The sequence below is a fragment of the Pavona decussata genome, unplaced genomic scaffold, assembly GCF_977016875.1.
Source record: "Pavona decussata unplaced genomic scaffold, jaPavDecu1.1 SCAFFOLD_193, whole genome shotgun sequence".
NCBI lineage: Eukaryota > Metazoa > Cnidaria > Anthozoa > Scleractinia > Agariciidae > Pavona > Pavona decussata.
In genome coordinates, this window is record NW_028145602.1 from 1,519,232 (window position 1) to 1,536,153 (window position 16,922).

Sequence of the window (16,922 nt, forward strand, 5' to 3'; positions counted from 1 at the left end):
CAGAAAGTGTTTTAACACTTAGAAGAGCCAGAGAAAAAGTGTCACAATAGCTTTAAGTCAGACGGCGATTCGGTAGAGGGGTACTATCAGGGGGATATTTGTTCTGTTTTGGCTGAGTTAATAAAAGGCAATGGTTATGAAGCTTGACAAACTTCTTTGTTGTATATTTTTGTTAGCGTTTTGGCCTTGACCGTGCACAAATCCCGATAGATTTTGAAATCTGTTGGAACAACTAACAATAGAATCGTTCCTGTTAAGATATTCAACTGTAGTGTGAACATTAAAACAAAGGATTGTGCACGGTCGGGTCCCTTCCAACATAAATTGCAGCACCATTGTTTTCATGCCAAGGTTTCATGACCAGTCCCTCGATTAACTATGGTTTGGGCCAAAACTGTACAAACGTTTGCTCAAACATGAAGAGTGTTCTTGGAGCACCGAGAAGAAATATCAAGTGATTACTTGAGAGAAGGACAACCAATACTCACTGAGTTATTTCACAATAGACGTGGAAAGAACTTGAAGGGTTGCAATTCATTTTCATCGTGCCCATCTGCAAGCAGAAATAATCAATCTGAATATGCTCTGAGTACTAGTAGAGCAATTGTCAACGAAACTAGACATTATTTTAAAGGTTTCTGTTCGTAAAAGTACGTGTTTTGGAGGTAGTAAAACGGCTGGCTTTTCGGCCGGTTTCTGCAGTAAAGTATTTATTTTTTCCGCGACACTTCACAATATCAAAAGAAAAATTGAGGAAGAAATTCATTAACATGAACTGAGGAGCCCAGTAATAGTGACCTTTTGAGCTGGTGGTATATTGGTCAGCTTACATATTGACATACCACTTGCAACTCATGTGGACCTAAGTTTTATAGACCCTTTTTCTTTATATTCGGAAATTTACAGCATTTCTTTATAACTATTGACTTGTATTAAGGACGGTTCCTACTTTTGTTACTGCGCAGACGTTCTGCGCATCTCGTGATACTCGGGTTTCCTATGGGTGGTGGCTTCTAATACAGGGATTATTTTTGCGCGGTTTAAAACTATTCGGGGAAAGCAGAACTTAGCAAGTGCTTTTGGTATCCGAAAAGAAAACTGGGGGTAACCGTGCATTTTTCAGAGATAAAGTTTCAATTTGGAAAAAAACGCGCCATACATTGCTTATTATTTTACTGCTTTTTAGAATAATTGTTGCTTAATTATCTCCTGAAAAAATGCGTAGTTACCCCCAACTTTCTTTTTGGATTTCCATAGCCCTTGCTAAGATCTGCTTTTCCCGCATAGTCATAAACAGCGCAAAACTAATTCGATATAAACAAGCACCGTGCATCCTTAAATGTATTGTACTTAAGAAATATTTGTTGAGTGTTTCATTTCAGGCTTTGCTCTTGAAAACAAAAAATTCCAAATCTTTATCCCTTGTTCCACCAAAACTGCTTTTCGCAAAAGACAGGCACATGATATGTTATTGTGGTGTGTCTTGACAGAAAAAGAATTATTTACTGTAAAGACAGACAGAAAAGTCACTCCTTTTTACTTTGAAATTTACTCTCAATTTCCTGAGCCCAGTCCAATATTTAAGCGGGAAGCCTGGGTACTAACGTCAACGATCATGACAATTTAGGGAGTTTAAGCAAATCGCTACGGCTGGCGTTGCTACGGCTATCGTGGTTAAGGAGGTCTGGGGAGAGTACTTCGCCGTAGCCCGCCAAAATTCAACTTTAAGCAACGCGAAATACAAATAGTACGGCTGAGAAGTTTTTAAGACTCATAAGCGTCTTCAAGGCTGTTTTCGTACGTCTAAATGTAACACCATATGGTAAATTTAACCTGAAAAAAGTGCAAATGAGGTGTAAATTTCATATATTTTAACTATAAAAACAGGGAGACTCGCTCCCAATAAACATGAAAGCCTATTTATGTTCATTACAAACGTCCACCAGCACATACAAAATGCATGCAAAATCCAAAATTGGCCAGTGCACATTAAAATTAAAATTCAAAATAAATGTTAATTGAATGCGTTTCTTTAACACTTGTCTGACCAGCTGTTAATAGATTCCAACGTCTGGAAAAAATGTAAGCGTTCCTGTGAATGAGTCTATACACCAAATCAAAGTTTGTACACGGTCCCGGCCTTCATAACCATGGTCATTCCTCGGATTCAGTTATTTGAATTTCAAGTAGTCTTTGAGCTTTGAAAAGGAAAACTTAGACTTTGTACTCACGCATTTCTCTTGCCGTTCGCTACGTTCGCCATGTGCTCACTGCTTTGATCCTTCGACAAACCGGCCAGGGTGCAAAAGATAACCCGATTCATTCGGTAAGGAGCAGGGAGCTTGATAAATATTCACAACAAACTATTTCTAATAATTTTAAATGTATTTCATTCCCTAAAATTGCTCAAGAGTCTGTATAAAGCGGAGAAAGAAGCGACACAAGTCCACGTACCACAGACTACGCCAAAACCTTCCAACTGGCGTAGAAGGATTTCCCGCTACGGCTGGATGCGAACGACTGACATGCGCAATGACTCGTAAGTGCATTATTTTACTTCCGGTAGCCGTAGTGAAGCTTGCCGTAGCGATTTGCTTAAACTCCCTAATGGCTTAAGCAGAGCGGCAAGTTTATTCCGGAAATGAGGAGGGGTAATTAAAGGATAGGGGGTGAGCCCCTACCCTTCACCCTTCTAAGCGAAGTGCTGTGAACCCCAAACACTTAACTAACCGGTGCAAAGAAATATCAAAAGCCAAAAACCATGCAAAGAAAGGTGGGGGTTTCAAACTATTTCAAGGCTGACGTTTCTTATACAACTTTTTCTGCGTATGTACCGCTACATACGTTTTAAGACCTATTAGAAACGTATGTCAGACTTATCTTCTTTCCTTCCCCAGAGATATCAGATTATCAATGCGATCGCGCGAGAATTCATTATTGGAAGCTAATCAGTAACAGCCGGTCCTCATTCGATTCTCGCCATCTATAATTTTCCTGAAAGTGTTTGTCCAATGTCTTCGGTGACTAAAGCTTTAGTCACTATGCCTTGTAAAACCCACGTGTTAGAAAAAAAACAATTCCCATGGCAGTCTACATTTTGCCCGCGAAGGGTGTGGATTCTATTTTATGTTATCCTGGGTGTCCTGTGGACGCAACAAGATGGCACTTGAGTCAGGCAGTAGAAATGGGATCTCTGCTTCAAGCCGTATGCAACTAAAGGTCTTAATCTAACGGATGTCGTATATCTTTCCACAGTAGCAGCGAATCACAGCGGTAATGGCTCTAGCGATCGGTAACGGAAAATGTTGTAAACCTGGAAGTTGTTGTTATTTTTTATTTTTTTAATTTTTTTTTTTTTTTGGGGGGGGGGGGGGGGAGGTTGTCACTGGCACATCGTTATATAAAAAATAAATAACAACCAGAAGACATCAGCAGAAAAAAAAAAAAAATGAGAGAGAAATATAAAAGTTGGACCCTGACTCCCACTTGGCTCGTGCTCGTGGTACGACCGGTCCATGAGCCCGGTCCAAAATGAGGATCCATGGGCCCTGGGTCCATGTTTTGTCCTTGCCCCCTGAAGTTTTGGTCCAATTTAGCGGTCTGTGTTTCTGTTTCGCTTCGGTTGTTTTTTGCGACTTATCTCAATTTTTTGAAAAAAAAAAACAGGATATGAATGATTTGCATGATAAGGAAATTGTAGACGCCCATGTTCGTAAGTAAAACCCTTTTATTTATTTAAGATAAAGCTCATTTACATGTAAAATTAAGTCTGAAATTTGTATATTTGGTGACGGGCAGATCAATCGCACTTTATAGTATGGGAACATTCTCATTCTCCGGATCGAATTGGAATTTGGAATTGTTGGTTTTTAAGGAGAGGGGAAAACCGGAGAACCCGGAGAAAAACCTCTTGCAGCAAGAACGAGAGCAAACAACTAACTCAACCCAGAGGTATATATGACGCCGAGTCCGAGAATCGAACCTGGCCCAGAGGCGAGTAGTCGTGCCCCGTTTTGAAAAATTACAGATCTGGATCTATAAAATGTTATGACAAGAAAAGCAAATGAGTTAATATATTTGTTTAATTTGTTAATGGAAAATGTTTTCTATTTAGACTTGTGGGATACGGAAAAGTTTTTCTATCCATGGCCTCCTAAGCTGAGTGGCATTTATAGGCCCTTTCATTTAAGCGACCTTGAAAGTGCCCTTGAGCCCTCTCCTGTAAGAAAAGTGGTCTTCATACAAGTCAATCAAAACTATGAAGAGACAGGTATTAAATTATTAAAAACAGTATATAGTCAACTCCCTTTATTGCAGACACCCTCAGGACAGTGCGTTAGTGTCCTTGATAGCGAGAGTCCGCAATAGCGGGAATTCATTCATTAATTCAGTCAAGGTGTCTGCAAGGCGAGAGTAGTGACTGTATTATGATGAATTGAAATAATGAAGAAGAAAAAAAATGGAATGATATTAATAGGAATTGAGGAGAGGAAGTATTAGAGAAGAATGAACATTCTGTTGTAAATATAATATTGATTCCTCATAGAATAAGCCTGCAGCACACTTGAGGAAACAACTGAACAAATGACCTGGTGAGACATTGCGAGGCAACCCGAGGCAATCAGCTCAGCTGTTTTCTCAGGCCAGTTCTGTTGAGTTTTCATGAGAATTTCACCTTGCGAGGTGAAATCTCAATTATCAAACAAGACAGATATTTTTCTCACTGCCATAAAAATTCTGGAGGCAAAAAACTAATGAAAACTCAATGGGGATGCACAATCTGCAAGCTGACGAGGCATGGGAGTCATGCGAGGCAGACGTGTGAGGCACTCAGGTTAGCCTAAAAAACACCCCGGTTAGCCTAAAGAGCACTCCGGTTAGCCTAAATAGCATTCACTGGTTGGCTTAAATAGCTCCCCGGTTAGCTTCATGGTTAGCAATTTACGTTGGGGTTCTTCATGCCTCACATGCCTGGCATGTTTTGTTCATGCCTCGCACATCTGCCTCGCATGCCTCGCTGGCTTGCATATTGTATACGTCACCCAAACTCAACCACACACGTGATGAAACAACTGCGCTAATTGCCTTGCGAGGTAGACTTTGCTTAGCTCTTTCCTCAAGTGTGCAGCAGGCTAAACAACCTGAGTTTTGGACTTGAGCACATGTGTGGTTGAAAAGATGAATGTAATATTAATATGAAACATATTTGAACTAGTTAGAAAGACCCTCACAGTTAGTACATACGCAACTTAAGCAGTTGCAAAAGAAAGCCTGAAAAAATTCAGGCTGGAATGGGATTCAAACCCGTGACTATTGTGATGCTGGTGCAGTGCTCTACCAACTGAGCTATATAAAGCCAACTGGGAGCTTGTCATATTGTGAGTTTGTTGTAAACCTGTGGAGGATGAATAAATAAAATTATTAAATAAATGTGAATATATATTTGAACTGTGGGTGAAAGACTAAATAGAAGAAAGCAACTGCTTTTGTATAAAAATAACTGCGAGGGTCTTTCCTCTCTTTAATATGGCTCAAAAATTAAATGCCCGCAATATATTAAAGTCTGGTTGTAATATGTTTGTTGAATCCGTCAAACTTCTACTTCTTTTTTTTAATTTTCATTGTCTCCTCATGATCAAGGATTCAAGGTTCACATTTTGCTTCAGACTATAAGGCTTATGATATTATAGGTTTGTACGACTGTATACAGAATGGTATGGACTAAAATTATAGCTTGCTATAAGTCAACTCAAGACAGTAGTTTGAGTTTTTTATGTAATGTTTAAAACACGAGCAGCAGTGTTTTATCGGGATTTAAAACCACGAGGCACATTCCAGTGGGTTAAGACCTGATAAAACATATTGTACTGCAAGTTTTTTTGAACGGCTTCAAAAACGTTCCTGGAAATTAGCGTGTGTCAAGAGAGTTCATAACAATGATGCTTTTGTGAACGTTGGAAATTAGCATATCAAGAGAATAACATTAAACACCACACACTAATAAGGAGGAGGTTTTATTGGGCTTTAAAACCACTGCACGTGATGTTTTATCAACCATTTGATAGGTCAATGGACTTATGAATTATTAGCCAGTTTTTGAAATGTTTATTGATTAAAAGGGCTTACATCACTGGTTCTATTATAATTTAAATAGACTGGATACTGGAACAGGCCAAAAAGACTTCCACTATCGTTGGTATTATTGGATGGGTTGATCTTACAGATCCTAAGGTTAGTTAATTATAAATTTATTAATAATTATTACTATTGTCCCACATTAAAAACTCGCTGAAACACAGCAACCAATGAAAGAGCCTTACAAATTAAACCATCAGTACAAGTCGTGGGTTTTAGTTTTTCTATGAAATCTGTGCTCAAGACTCGATGCTGACAGAATATTGTGTAGTTACAAATAATTCAACATTAAAAAGACTGATATTCACAAGACACCACAAGATAGGCTGTACATAGTTGTATTTTATTTTCAAAGGAGGACTTTTATTGTGATCCAAGTGTTTCATACCCTAATGTTAATTTTGTGAAACTCAAGATTTTTAGATGCATTTGGTTATTCTGATAAACTTTCTTTACATAATGCCTGGTACATATTTTATTTGAACCTGAGGTCAGCACTGTAATATTCTTGAAGGTACATCTCAAAGGTTTTCTGATGTCACAGCATGGCAGCTCTGCCTTGTCCCTTCCAAGGGTTACATTGTAGCATTCTCTGTTGTCTCATCGTCTGTCAAAAGTCTGAGACAGGCCCACAGTGTCCGTTGGTGTTATTTGGTGATGCCTCTGCACAAAGGTCAATCAAGGCCTATCAATGAGACAGAAATACCCAGGAACTAGGCCATAGCAGCTTATTTCATAGTCCTTTAACTTATAACATTGAGAGTTAACTTGTGATATATGTGATAGCGTGGCAACTGCGATGTTAATGGCATTATTATAGCATACTCAATGTTCAGTACATGCAGTTAAATAATAATTTATAAACTATCCCTCCTAGGGGTAGTGAATGGTAACTTCCAGACACGGGTATAATTTATTGGGAGACGGCAAGACTAGCATTCTTTTCTGCAAGCTAGCTCAAGACTTTACTCACATAAACAATCTGATCTAATTCCTGATTATTAAGCAGGTAATATAAAGTGGTCAATTTTAGTCACTCTTCTTCTCCCTTTAGTTCTCTCATCTGACAATAATAGTAGTTAATAATTATAATAATATAGGGTTCTTATGGCACATTTAAAAATCCCAATGCACTTGCAATATTTCCAGGACTTCAGTAAAAATCATGCAATCCGTGAATATCAAAGTAAATTAAACATTCAATAAATATACAGTAAGCAGATATTGATTGAAGTAACTAAATGGAAATATTAAGCAATTATAAGTGTATCAGTATAGCTAGCTATGTACAATATGTATCCTTAATTTAAAGAAAGATTTTAAGGAAAAGTCCTGAAAATTGAAAGAGTTTTAGAAGATTTCATGTCATGTGGTAGCGTGTCAAGTTCCAAATTCCAATTGCAAGGTGTAAATGGAAAAAGCAAAGTGTCACCATATTTAGTTCTTGCCAATATGGTAATGGCTATTAGTACATTAATTCCTGGATATCATATAAGACTTAGTAATTAATTTTGACAAGTAAAACTTTTAGGTCAATGTTGTTTTGGACAAGTACATGAAACACAAAATATTCAGAGGAGTAAGAAATATCCTGGAAGGGGAACCAGATGACTGGTTGAGTAAAGAGTCAGTGCAAAGAGGTCTAGGTATGGTAATTAAACATGTTCAATATAATTTAAATATTTCTGTCAGTTCTGTACTAATTTACACAGCTGGCCCCAGTTGTTCAAAGGCCGGCCGGGATAAGTTTATCCGCTGGATAAGGCACTATTCAGGGTCTAAAATATACTTCACGTTAAACGTTGTCCAAGGTTTTCATACACTCCCAAACTTAACTGTGGTTAGAGTGTGCATAATTCGCTTGCACAAGAGGAAAATTAATACTGAAATCTTTTCACAGATTGAAATTGAGGGATAATGACTTATCCACTGGATAAAGTTTTCCGGCCATTGAACGACTAGACCCTGTAGTTTAAGCTTTTAAACTTACCTGGCAGTGCCTTAATAAGCCTGACTTGGCACTTAATCTGCTAGTTACTCCAGATAATTTAATCTGGAAAATAAAAAGGAGTCAAACAACTGATTCAAGCAGATAAGCGCATTGAGATCAGCTGCTGCTAATAACTGAAGATTCTAAATTAACACTGTCTACTATATGTACATGTAACTGGGCCACATCTAACTGTATAACCTTAACCTTATGGTAGTGTAGGTCCTAAAATTTCGCTCATAAGATCGGTGAATTGCATAATTTCAGCATTAATTTAATAATCACATTAAGTTGCAGTTAATATTATTATTTAGTGGTTTGCATCAAGTAAAAATATTTTCTATCATTTTTTTTTTCAATGTTGCTGATTTTTTCTTGCCCTTCATACTATTATTAGGCTATCTTGAACAGAGAGGCCTCACATATGATTTACTCATAAGGTTGGTAAAACTGTTAAATACTATTAATAAATTTATTTAAAAATTATTGTGACAATTGTATTGAGTTAAAAAAAAATTAAATTCATTTTGATTTATGCCCAGGTCAGTGCAGTCTTGATCTTGGGATTTAACTTTGCCGCGCTGTGGAGAAGTAGTGACCTTCTCAATAAGCGACCTATGTCGGCTTGCTCTATCCTTGCTTTGAAGAAATAAGACTTACTAAAGCTCCAATATAATATCAACATTCATATTCTCCTTAATGTTTTCTGTGTATTTCTTTTGGTCCTTATATTATAGTTACTAAGGTGAATTTCTTTACATATCAAAACAAACATTTTTGATGATCATAAAATTTGCTTAATATTCTCATCACTTGTATGTTTGGTCAGGTAGGCACGTTGTAAGGAGAAATAAGATTCCAGTCACTGTTGCCCAGGGCTCAAAGGGTTAACTGTACCCAGGGGCCCCTTTCTCTAAAGTCCCGGTAACTTACCTGGCTTGATAAGTATATTTTTTAATGTTTTTTCACTGATTACAGAGTGATTACAGACATGGTACTTGGCCAATGTTTCCATACAATTATAACATTTTAAAATTTAGTATTTAAAAGCTAACAAAAATTGACTTCTGCTCAGAAACATTTATTACCAAAATCACTTTTTGGGCCCAGTAAGTTACCAGGACTTTCGAGAAATGGGCCCCAGGTCCAAAACTAAAACTTATCGTGGTAGGGTGGTTTTGCTGTGGCCCCAAAAACTATGGATTCATTAAATGACCTTCAGAAGGTCTAAAAATTTTCCCAATGTCCACAGTCAGGCCTTAATTAAAAACTGAAATTATAATAAGAAAAATTATAATATTTTAGCTTTTTGATGTAGTACTTAACATTTTTCGTTTTAGTTTCTGAAAGTAACTAAAATTAATATTATTGTGTGAATTTTGTGATACTTGTAAATAAATATTACTGAAGAGAAGTAGTGGACTGGTGCTTATGGAAACAAATTATTATTATTATTATTATTGTTATTATTGTTATTATACACGATTTATTTAGTTATTTATTTCCCTTTCAAGAACAAGGCATTTTAAGTTGGCAGACTCTGTTGTGAAAAAATTCCCAAAGTAAGTGGCAGTTAGTTATAATATTAATATGATGTTGTAAAATAATGTTTCCTTGTGTATAATTGTACGATTGACATGACGGCATTTGATCACACTCGGTACCCAACTGAATTAGCGTTTCATGCACACCTGTTGTGCAGATGTGTAAACAAAGCTTATCTCATGTTGAAAATTGCGCATGGTGTTATGTTCTGACAGTATGTTAAGTTTAACCCTTCAACCCCTAATATCAAAGAACACATTCTCCTATCTTGTCCCCTCACTTTTCTTATAAAAGTACTGTGGAGAAGTTAATAAAATATTAAGAAAATTCACCTTTGTCGATCATGTCCTTAATTCTCATAACCTCAGGGGATGAAAAAGCATTGATATGAAAAGGGGGAATTTGATGCTGATCACACTCAGGGCTTTAAAAGGGTTAAGAAATTCTTGGGCAACGGACTAGTGTACTAGCTATGAGAAGAAATACTAGATCTAGTAATGAATTAGCTCCTAGCCGCTTCATAGTCTACAGAAATGAGATTAAATTCCAGGGATGTGAGTACCCTGTGGCATGAGCACAATGTTTATACCTGCCAACTCTCACGCCTGCAGGTTGAAAACTTCAGGCCAGCTTTAATATGGTTATGAACCAATTTCTCATGCCTGGTTGAAAAATGTTAGCTATTTAATACAGCCTTAACTGACACACAATCCAAAAATACGTAAACTCAAACCAATGGGAGAAACTAAAAGTCCATGTAAAATGAGTAAATGATGTTACCTTCCCTAAAGTCTCTGATTTTTTGAAGGTCTGCATGGAACATTGTCATTTTCTTGAGAATTTCAGAATTATTCGGAACGGTTTCTGGATTCCTTGGGTGACTTTGGAAATCTTCGGATATAGTCGTTTTTTCTTTGAAAATCCTGGCACTCCCAGGATAAAAATTCTTAGGCCTTTGAGTCAGAAAAAGTTGGCAGGTATAAATGTTCCTGTTTTACCTAAGATTGTGAAGTGAATAGTCTTGCAATTAATTTTTGAGTGTTTGCCACTGTTTGACCAAATATTAAATGGTCTTTTTTTAATTAATTATGTTTAAGTTAAGTTTAAGTTTTAATTATGGTTACCGTATGCATAATTATGTATAGTTATATGTATTGTAATGAAATTCTATCCTTCCTGTGTGAAAGACTTGACTGCCTACTAGCAAATTGACCCCTTTGTTTAATTTACTATCCTCATGTTATGTCATCAAAACATTATATTCAAATGGTTTTATTTTTGTGACTTACAGTTTGAAGTTTGTAGTTGACCATTCTGCAAAACCTGAGATAAGGGAAGGAAAAATGGATGATTGGATGAAAGGAATGGAAATATTGGCTCAAAATCCAAACGTTTATTGTAAAATGTAAGTAGCATCTGTGTGCAGTTTTAGGCTTGGTACTATTTGAACAAAAAAATTACTCTGTACCCAGTTTTGGGCGAGGTCTTAACTTTTCTGTTGTTTTATACAGAACACCTAAATTTAATTATAATTACTAAGGAATTTATGGTGGAATATGCAAAGAGTGGTTCTTAATCCACTGTTTCCTGGTTGAACTGGGTTTGAAAAGTGGAGTCACAGTAATATGCCCCATTGCTTTTGTCAGGGACTGAAAATGGTACGAGTGTTAAGTATTATTTTTTCCGTGCACGTGGACTTCATCCTTCGTTTTCTTAGTCTTTTAGATAAATAGCTTTTACTGATTGTCGCTTCGCTTACGGCTGCAAGCACCTGTGAAAGCCAGCAACTAGAGTGTATTGGTGGAAGACTCGCCCACATGTAAAACCAATCTGATAATGACTGTCAACACTGGGTGCGAACTAAATAACAGCAGAATACAGTTTATGGAGTAGAATCCGTACGAAAATCAGCCATGTGGAATTTTTCGTGTTGAGCCAATAACGTCACTTCCTGTTTTTTTTTTTTTTGTGCCTTAACTTCCGGAACAAGGCCAAGTAATGGTGGCCGTAAAATCTCGAATAAAAAGCTAAAAAAATGGCCGTAAAGGATTGAAATTTGGTAACATGAGTAAGAAGGTCATATTCTACACGAAAATGCAAAAAGCTGGAAAATGAAATTTTCGTCCCAATGGCACTTTAAGCTTAACTGATGATTCTCCGTGATTACATAAAGTTATACAAAATAGAGCTTTTGAAAGGTGAATGTCTATATAAATTAAAAGGGGATATTCGGGGAAGAATCCGTTAACAGAAGGAGGGAGTGAGAAGGGTGTCTTGGGGCCTAAAGAATTTATTAAAAAAGTATATGTTCACGGTGTGTTTTTTTTCTTTTGCAGCTCAGGACTGGTAACAGAAGCTTCTCATGAGAACTGGACAGTCCAGGACTTAATTCCCTATGTGAAGGTCAGTTTCACGTACATTTCAAAATAAAGAATCGAATTTATTCGCATTAAATAAAGCCTTTCTAAGAAATATCTGTCATGTTCAACACGTAAAGGGCAAATTAAACCCATTGCCTTCCGTTCACCGTTTGGATGCTCGAACCAGCGAGCTACTGGGAGAGTGGGCCGGGTTGTTCAAAAGCCGATAAAGGCTAATCTACGACTAAAAGTTAATCGAGATTTTCATCTCGCTCTTTCAGTGGTTTTCAAGCCTAATCATTTCAAGCTTAAAGTAAAAAAAAAAGGCTAAGTCAAAACTGAGGGCCAAAAATCTCTTGGAAGAATCTTTACCGATTAGTAATTTAACTTGAATCAAAGTTCACATTAAACCAGGATTACATGTAGCTTAATCGGGCTTTGAACAACTGGGCCCTGGGGCCCGTTTCTCGAAAGTCCCGTAACTTACCGGTCCCGATAAGTATATTTTTAAATGTTTTATTTCGCCGATTACGCTGTGATTACAGACATGGTACTTGGCCAATGTGTTTATAGAATTATAAGATTTTGAAATTTAGTATTCAAAGCTAACAAAAATTGACTTCTGTTAAGTAACATTTTTCACCAAAGACACTTATCGGGCCCGGTAAAGAAAGTTACCGGGACTTTCGAGAAACGGACCCCTGGTGGCGAGCTTTGTTGTTTTACAAGCTTTCTATGTTTAACAAATCGACGGCAGTTCATTTTTCATCCTAATTCCTTTCAACCTCCTCGTAATTCTCAAACTTAACCTAATTGTTCAAGCTATTTACTAGTAACTTTCCCCGGACCCATCATCGTTTCTGGGAAACCGGGCACATATGACTCGATTAAAAATCAACATGATGTGGCAGGCACTCGATAAACGATTGTTCTTACGACGTTTTGACGTCATCTGTGCGTTATCAGAGTAAAGGCCCACGGCAAAATGAAATTTATTTGTTTAAAACGATAACCAAGACATTTCAACACATTTCGTGAGCGAGCATCACGTTGACTGAGCCGATCACGAGTCAAAAACTTTCAAGTTTCAACTTTTAGACTACTACACACACGCAGATGTGTTCTTCTAAGGCCCAGTTCAGACGCCGTTCTTTTTCACATGAACGGAATCGAATTCAATAAATTAAGTTCATGTGACTACTACGCCATCTGAATCAATTCAGCAAGGCCAATCTTATTCCGCCGTTTTTCGCGCCGGCCTCAGCCGGGACTCCCTATTATTAAACGGCTGTGGACCGGCTTTGATTCAGACGCCGTACTTCACATGAGCCGAATCAAATCTTGATTCATAAGTTATTGCAAATTTGCAATTTTCTTCAGTCAAAGTATGCTTCAGTGAATTTAATTAATTTCGGCTGAATTAACTGGGCTTGTCTAAATTTGAATTTGATTCGTCTCATGGTCATGTGAAGTACGGCGTCTGAACCGGGCCAAAGTTAGAGCATAATCCAAAATAATTTCACTAACAATATTTTTAGGACTAACCTTTATTCCAGGAGGAATTTCTGACGCCAAAATGTTAGAACATGTCAGTTGCTTCACTGCGATTTGCGATCGATTCCTCACCACAGTCGCTATTACGACGCCATTACCGCATTTCTGGCGACATATTTGGACAAATCTTCCTTCCTTTTCACATCACAACAAAATTCTAGCATTTTTAACTTGGTTGAGGTCAGTTGAAAAGGTCTTTGTTCATTGGACAGTTTTGCTTTCCTGCGAAAATTTGCCTATGTTTGTCCGCTACCTCGACGCTACTAGCCAAATCAGTTTGTAAAACTTTGTTGACCAATCACTCTGGCGCCTCTGGCTGGACTCCAGACTCTGATCACGTGCGCCGGAACACCACTCAATGACGCCAATTTCTACTAGGGACGAATTATCCGGCTGACAGATAATTCGTCTAAATATAAATCTGAAGGCGAATTTTGGCCGATGATGCGTCGAGACATAAATTGTTACTCGGATTATGCCAGGTGTTTGTTCTATGATTAGACCGAGAGTAAGCCTGGCGAGAGAAAGTACTATGGTCTATCAAAAATAGCGGCACTTATAAGAACTGTGCAACTGCAAACTCCATCTCTCTCGTTTCAAATTACGAGCCAATCAGCGCGCGAGAATTTTGATAGTTGTTGTAAAATGTCCTTCACACGACGTTCGCGCATGTCACAGATAACGTTTACTGCCTAGTAACTTCCATTTTTCTCTTCTTTTGTAGCACGTGACTTCCGTATTTGGAGCAGATCGTTGCATGTTTGGCTCTGATTGGCCAGTTTGTACGCTGGCAAGGGACGCTTCTTACAAGCAGACGTTTGAGGCTTACCTGCAGTGCGTTTCGCACCTGTCGGAAAAAGACAAGAAAGCAGTTTTTTGCGATAATGTAGTGAAGTTTTACGGGCTTGGAAGTTAAAGAAGCCGAAATTATAGAGGATATTGTTTAGATAGATTAGACTAAAAATCTTGTTCAAATGATTTTAATAGAAACACAGTATCATATATAGACTACTTACAATTCAGCTTTAGCTTATGCACCCAACGAGAACACCAAAGCCAAATTGTTACAAGGTTGTTTCCTATATTCTCTCCTACACTTTTTTTTTTCATAAGAATGTCTAACTTGGGGGCTGAGGCTGAACGTTCTTATTTTATTTTATTTTTATGTTTTGGCAATTTGAGCCTGAAAAAAACTGTTCAAACTGTTCAATATATTAAATTGCAAGTTTTCGTCATGAAGTGTTAAGTAGTTTTTAGTTCTGAATGAAATTTAAAAAAAAATACGGTTTAAGTCCGACACAAAAGGAGATGTTCAGGCAACCGTGTACCAGGCATGCAATAAGAAATCCATTTTTCGTCATGAAGTGTTTAGTAGTTTTTAGTCCTGAATGAAATTAAAAAAAAATACATGCAGCGAAAGTCAAAAGGAGATGTTCAGGCAACCGTGTACCACGCATGCAATAAGAAATCCATTTGTAATATTAAAATGTGTCCTTTACTATTTGGATTAATTGGATTGTAAAGACTGAAGTTTTACATGTATTATTTTATCCATTTTTATACTTTTCATTTTGGTCAAAATAAAAATGTTCTTAACTGACTCTCAACCTGGGTAATGTTCTTATTACGTTTATAAATTTTAGTTAATCTCAGCCTCAAGGTTCTTCATAAAAAAACAGTGTAATGTTATCTTTTCATAGGGAAATTTGTGAAACCTATCACTGTTCAATCAATTCTTTAGCTGAAAATTTAAATTTTAGGGAAACGATTCTTATTCTCTGAATTTACGAGCCGCGGTGGCTTTCCGAAAATGCTAGCTGCCCTAATTTTTTTCTTGTACTTTTGACGACGTATTTGCCCGTTCCTGCTCTAGCCTGCGAGCAAGCTCTCTTGGGGGTGGAGGGGGGGAGGGGGAAAGAGGAGAGAGCCGCCCCCAATACTCCCCGCGGCTCCCTGCTGTCCTAGCTGTCAGAATTTGGCCAATAAGCGCAAACCGAAAACAAAAGCAAACGTAAACAAACATGTGAAAAGGAATCCTTGCTGACAAAAACTATAGTTTCTCTGATCGAGTATGCCTACCGAGTGCCACAAAACTCAGAAAATTTAGTGAAGGATTTTACTTAATTGTGAGCACACTAAAAGCCGATTGACCAAAAGGTCGAGGTCACAAATCAAATGTCGTCCCAAGGGTCAAGCGAATCTTGCCGACTGCATTGTCAACGCAACAAAAATACTGGACATAAAAAATGTCGAAAACTTGACACGGTCCGGCCAGGGAAAAAAGAAGCAGTGCAAGGAAATCGGAAGGATCTCAATTTTGCAGCCGAGTTACCGAGAACGAGGACGCAATTCTCAATATCGACAATGTGGTTTCATTGGAACACTCAACTCGTGTGAAATTTGTGATGTTGTGAACGAATAGCAAAGCCGCAGACGTGAGAGTGCCAGATCAAAAGGAAATCGTTGCGCTTCTAGAGAACGTTGCCCTAAAAAACTGGCAGGTCGCTGCTAACGCCGTACCGAAGCACTCGGAATTGAGTCAATATATTCAGAGAGCTTTAATTTGTGGCGTAAGCTGAAAGATGTTCATATTTTTTTCGGCTGAGCCAAACACCAAACGAAAGCTTAAATTTGGCCTCAAACTTGTCCCAAATCTCGTAGGTAAAACTGCAAGATGATCGCTACTTTGAATTAAAGCATTAGCAGCTTGACTTTGCTCGGGTTTTAATTCCAGAGAAAACCTAAGTTATTTAGAGAAATTCTCGCAACCTTCACAAATAGAAACTCCGCCACCATTTTTGTGTTGTCAACACGACGCACGCGAAGAGCAATGACGTAAGCAACAAATTCAATATCCACCAATCAGCATTTTGCGTTGAAAAATTCAACGCAGAAATGAAAATTCCTGAGACATCGTTGCAAGCTCTCTCCGTTTTCTCCCTCCCGCCCCCCACCCCCAAGAGAGCTTGCTCGCAGGCTATTCCTGCTCGCAAACTAGGTGTATAGAAATTACAAGAAAGATTAAAAATAATGTTAATTGACTTTTCGATGTAGATTTAGCAGTGCGTTGAATGTCAACGTGGTTTAAAGAGTTGAATTTGAATGTTAAAATTTATTAAGAGACCAGTTTTGGCCGAGCGAGATGAGCGAAATACCGGTACCCCACTGGAACCCTCGAATAACATTTCAATCAAATTTGAGAATTTTAGGAAAATGTACGGTGCGGAACCTCGTAAACTGTCCGTAATATTAAACGGACGTATCCGTAAAGGTAGATTTGACTTCTTTCGCTTGCTATTTGATTTAAGATTAAGAGATAAAGAAAGTTAGTTAATGAT

At 37.7% G+C, this 16,922-nt stretch overlaps 1 protein-coding gene across 1 annotated transcript; it reads left to right on the forward strand.

Annotated features, from left to right (window-relative positions):
• The first annotated feature begins 3,579 nt into the window (after positions 1-3,579).
• On the forward strand, positions 3,580-15,191 carry LOC146461957 (uncharacterized). The gene is made up of 9 exons (XM_085086270.1): positions 3,580-3,712; positions 4,115-4,270; positions 6,155-6,231; positions 7,667-7,781; positions 8,523-8,565; positions 9,640-9,687; positions 10,962-11,075; positions 12,007-12,073; positions 14,309-15,191. Exons 1-9 carry the CDS (start codon positions 3,670-3,672, stop codon positions 14,498-14,500), a joined length of 855 nt encoding a protein of 284 aa, XP_084942396.1. The 5' UTR covers positions 3,580-3,669; the 3' UTR covers positions 14,501-15,191.
• The last annotated feature ends 1,731 nt before the right edge of the window (positions 15,192-16,922 follow it).